General features: G+C 44.3%; 1 protein-coding gene across 1 annotated transcript in view; it reads right to left on the bottom strand.

Annotated features, from left to right (window-relative positions):
* Window positions 1–1089: 1089 nt before the first annotated feature.
* The window catches only part of LOC132448052 (dedicator of cytokinesis protein 4-like), a 36648-nt gene continuing 33017 nt past the window's right edge, over window positions 1090–4720 (bottom strand). Inside the window, 1 exon segment of the mRNA XM_060039113.1 lies at window positions 1090–4087. Within this exon segment, the coding sequence (XP_059895096.1) occupies window positions 3575–4087 (513 nt within the window). The 3' untranslated portion in view covers window positions 1090–3574.

Below are 4720 nucleotides of genomic sequence, written 5' to 3'. Positions count from 1 at the left end.
GACAGCCTTTAGCTTTACCTGGCATTTAAAAAAATAGTTCGCTCTCTCTCTCTCTCTGGGTCGCTCCATGGTCCACGATATGTACCCACGCAAAGAATGGTGGAACAAACAAGGCCACTAAAATAAAGCTATAAATATGTGCAAACTTCATAGCCAGACTGCACGACTCCCCTGTGGATGCGTCATGCTGCGATCGCTTCAATTATACAATATTGTTATCGTACGATAGCACAGCCTTTAACTCATCAATGGCGGACGAAGGCATGTAGCACGCTGCTTCACTGTACGAGTCATTTCTGTTTGAATCTCATACCATTTATTACGCATAATACAAGTATAGAGTCTTATAGTCTTGCGTTCTTGTCTGCAGTGAGGGCCACCTAGGTTGGGGGCCAATATGTGGCTTTTCGGGGCCCATACTCTTTATTAATTTCTAACTATCGCAGAACCTTTTACTATATCCAAAATGACCTCCAGTAAAACCTGTTGTCATTATTGAATTGATGGTGGACATTGGGGATCGAACCCAGAGCCTTTTGGCTGAGCTAGTCTGGGAACCAGACAAATTTGCGAGCTCATGTTTTATTTCCCCTGCCGTAAGTGTCTGCCCCTAGCCTGGTTCTACCAGACTCTCGTACTTCACTTCATTTAATTTGTACAGAGACTACTACTACTAGAGTACTAGTACTGAAGGGAAATTCAAATTGAGCGGAAGTACTTAGGCGGGCGGAGCCAGGCTAGTCTGGCCCCCCCCCCCCCTTTATAGACAATATCCAGCATAACTTGGCCTGGTTTGGGCCAATCACAACCGGGTATGTAATATAGGGCGAGTTGAATGCGATGACTGCACGTAAGAGCGTCCTATGGGAGTTTTTTTTCATAAACAATCAAGATGGCTGCCGCTCGTTGCTCTGATTGGTCGATCTGTCACATGGCATCCAGAGGCATTGTGGTTTGGGGCGGTTAATAACACCACTTGGAAATCGAAGATGATATTGGTTCCAGACTAATTTGCATTTGTAAATTGGCCCCGGCAACGCCAGTCCATTCTGTCATATAAAATAAATCAGATAACTACTGAGATCAATCTATTGATCAAGCTTGTTTTATTACATGGGCAGTTTATTGAACTGGTAAATGGATTAGGTGTCGGAATGCATGGCCTTCATTTTTTTCTACGCTCACAAAAACATAAAATTTGAAACATTTATAATAATAATAATAATAATTTGCTTTTCCAACATTCAAAGCTGTAAATTGTTATAGCTACATTTTTGTTAAAAACACATTATTTACAGTAATAGTAATACACAAAAGTACTATATTTGGCATACTTACAACAATCTCATCGTATAATTTACAATTTCTCATGTACTGATTAATGTGAATATTTAATAACAAAAATTCACAAGAAATCAAGAAGGGGGAATTATTCATCAACAAGTGGAACATACAAGCAATACCAGAGTTTTAAAAAAAGTGTCAGTACCTCCCCTCAAAACATAATTAACCTTCACATCACCCTTGGGTGATCCGACTGGGGTGACCGTTTCCACCCCACTAAATCGACATCCATCTTGAAAATAAACAGAAACATTTGATGTCCTCTGTACAAATATTCCTCTATACAACGGTTGGTTTGACAAAGTTTGCCGCCACTAAAGTGGTTTTGCATGTTTCAATGCAAAACAAACACTAAAGTCATTTTAGACAGCAAATGGCAGTTTGAGATTAAATTATGTTTCTCTCATAATCACTGCCGTGTCAAAACCCCCTCAGTGACTCTATAAGTAGAAATGTACTAACAATTAATAGAAAAATTAAATTGTGCTCGTCTAAAGTCGTCGCTGATTAGAAGACTTGACTTAATATTGTGGTGCAGTCATCTTGACCCAAAAAAACGTTTTTAATTCTGTGAATTCTGTCACTCTCGCTTAGCCTACACCTCCACCTCGATTTCAGTTAAAGTTTCATTGTTTTGTACAGCATACTGAACAATATACTTTGGCACAATACTCTGCAAACCCTCTACAGATCTCTCGTTGTGTGAATCTACAACACATGCAGGGGAAGGTGTGCGTTCTCTGTTACAGCCGTGACAATCGACGCCCAAATGAACCAATAATATCGGACGCGCTAATTTACGAAGTGCGTTTATCATCAGCGTTCACGATTGAAAATAAATGGCAAGCACTTTGGGGTTGGGATTTGTTTAAATAAATATAACACTTCTAGAATGGTTTGATGTATGATTAGATTTGATCAAATAAAATGCTCGTCCAAATGCACTGCAAGTAATATTGAGTTTCAATATATTTGTTTAATAGAGAATACAATATCAGTCAAGTAACTGGGTTGCAGTCAGATAACGGTATATTGTACATGTACATTGTACACATTGTAAATTCGCTTATTGTAACTGTACATAATGCACATGTAAATTGTACATCCTGTACCATTGTCTATTCAAATGTATTTACTGCGTTACTACTTTACAATTCTTTCTATTCAGCATCGCTAGTAAGTACGTTTGGAGGCAGTCAAACCACAATGTTATGTTATCTCGCTGTGCAATGTACACAGCAGCATGTTCTTAGAGTGACCTAATCTGCCATATTAAGACATTCATTTTGTAGTTCATCATCATAACCTTGGTCTGCCGCCATCTTAAGATGAATGTATTTGTGGGGGCGTGTTTCAAACAATATCATCAATATCAATTTGTAGGTGGGGGGGTGAGGTGATTCCTTCATCCTCTTCAACCCATACACATCAGCGAATGCATTTCCTTGAAGGGTGCGTTTTGCCCGCCTGTGTGTACACAACTACAGTAAATCACACCCGATTCCTCTACTCTAAGCTGAAATGCGTACACACCTAGCACCTTGTGTAGCCAATACAAGTATACAAAAGTACAGAGTACTTAAAAACGTGCAAGACACGGATAAAAGATTTTGTTTCCGATACTTAAGGCAAAAAACACTTGTTATGTATGCCAATATACATATATTCGGATAATTACATCTATCAAAAAAGGATTTTGTTGAACGTTCCCGTTGAAGATATGGGCATGGTTTACCTCGGTGCCTACAAAGAGAGCTAAATCTAAAAGTACGGAATGACGACGTGTATGCGATGCCCTTGTCTTTGTGTGTCTTGCACGGACAGAAAAAGAGACGGAAAGTGCCACAGTTTAACAACCTCCCCCCTGCTCTCTCTCTCTCTCTCTCTCTCTCTCTCTCTCTCTCTCTCTCTCTCTCTCTCTCTCTCTCTCTCTCTCTCTCTCTCTCTCTCACTCTCTCCGTCTCTCTCCTGCCGGTTAATCTGCGCATCTTCTTGAAATGGTCTATTACGGGTCAGGACTGTTAAACCAAAAGAGTTTCAGAAAAAGAAAAAAAAACAAAAACAGAGTGCCCAGGTACAAAAGTGCAAAACGCGCCAGTGTTTTTTTTTGTGTGTTTTCTCCTCATTTTCATTTTGTGTCTTCATCTTTCCCACCACACCACCAACACCACCACCTTTACCACCACCACCACCACCACCACCACCGTGGTTTCCACCCAGGAATCAGCACCTATAGCTGGGACACCTTGCGGGGCAGCGGGCGGGGTCGGGTCACGCGGGGGTCGGAGGACAGCGACGCCGAAGAGTCCAGCTTCATGCTGCTGGTGCGCAGCTGGTGGGGCTTCGGCGGCAGCGCCGGGGGGTCCGCCTGCGACGAAGACGAGGAGCACAACGAAGACTGGGCGGCCGGCGGCACCGACAGACTGTGCGGCAGCGGCACGGGGCGGCGGCACGGGTTGTTGCGCTCGTACACGCTGTACGGCGGCGGCGTCTTGTTCTCCCGCCGCACCGGCTCCTCGGAGGCGGAGTTGGGCACGCCGAGGGGCAGGGCCAGCGCGGCGGCGGAGGCGGGGCCGTGGTCGGCGCCCAGGGTGCCGTACTCGGTGGCCGAGGCGTCGGACACGCTGCAGCGGCTCAGCGAGGAGATGCCGCTGCTGTAGCTGCCGGAGAGGACGGGCGAGGCGGAGACCAGCCCCGCCGACGGGCACTCGGTCGGGGAGGGCGTGAAGGGCGGCAGGGTGTTCTGGAGGAGGGGGAGACACGGTGAGAGCAGGGTATCTGCAGATTTCAGCTTGTCAAATTGAAGACTTTTTAAGACCTTTTTAACACCACCTTGAATGAAATTTAAGACCTAAAACACGCAGTGGTGGGGGGGATCCTGCTGTATTATAACCCAAGCATAGCGTGTGTGTCACTCAATGAGACTCATTCACCTTCCCATTGTCGCAGGCTAGCTAGCAAGCACGCAGATAATCGTTTATATATGCAGCTAGCAAGAAAGAAGCCTCTCTACATGTCCTTCCTGAAAAGTCCAACGAGAAAAAGAATGCCCCGACAAATTTAAGACCTTGAGTTACAGTATTTAAGACCAGCATATAACATTTGGAACGAATTTAAGACTTTTCAAGGCCTTAAATTTAGAAACATGAATTTAAGACTTTTTAAGACTTTTTAAGGATGCGCGGACACCCTGGGTGAGACAGAGGGCGCAGACGGGTAAGAGGGAGGGGATAGGGCTTCCAGTGGGATGGAGGAGAGCCCGGAGGCTGCGTTGGTGTAGGGGAGGGCGGAGGTTAAATGGTTAAATATAATGCCTTTTAAGGCTTAATCTTTGGGAAGAAGACCATGAAATAATTCCTGTTTCGATGTCGATTCA

Source organism: Gadus macrocephalus, chromosome 19 (genome assembly GCF_031168955.1).
Source record: "Gadus macrocephalus chromosome 19, ASM3116895v1".
Lineage (NCBI taxonomy): Eukaryota > Metazoa > Chordata > Actinopteri > Gadiformes > Gadidae > Gadus > Gadus macrocephalus.
Note: the sequence above shows the minus strand (reverse complement) of the source record. Positions and strands in the feature narration are given on the sequence as shown.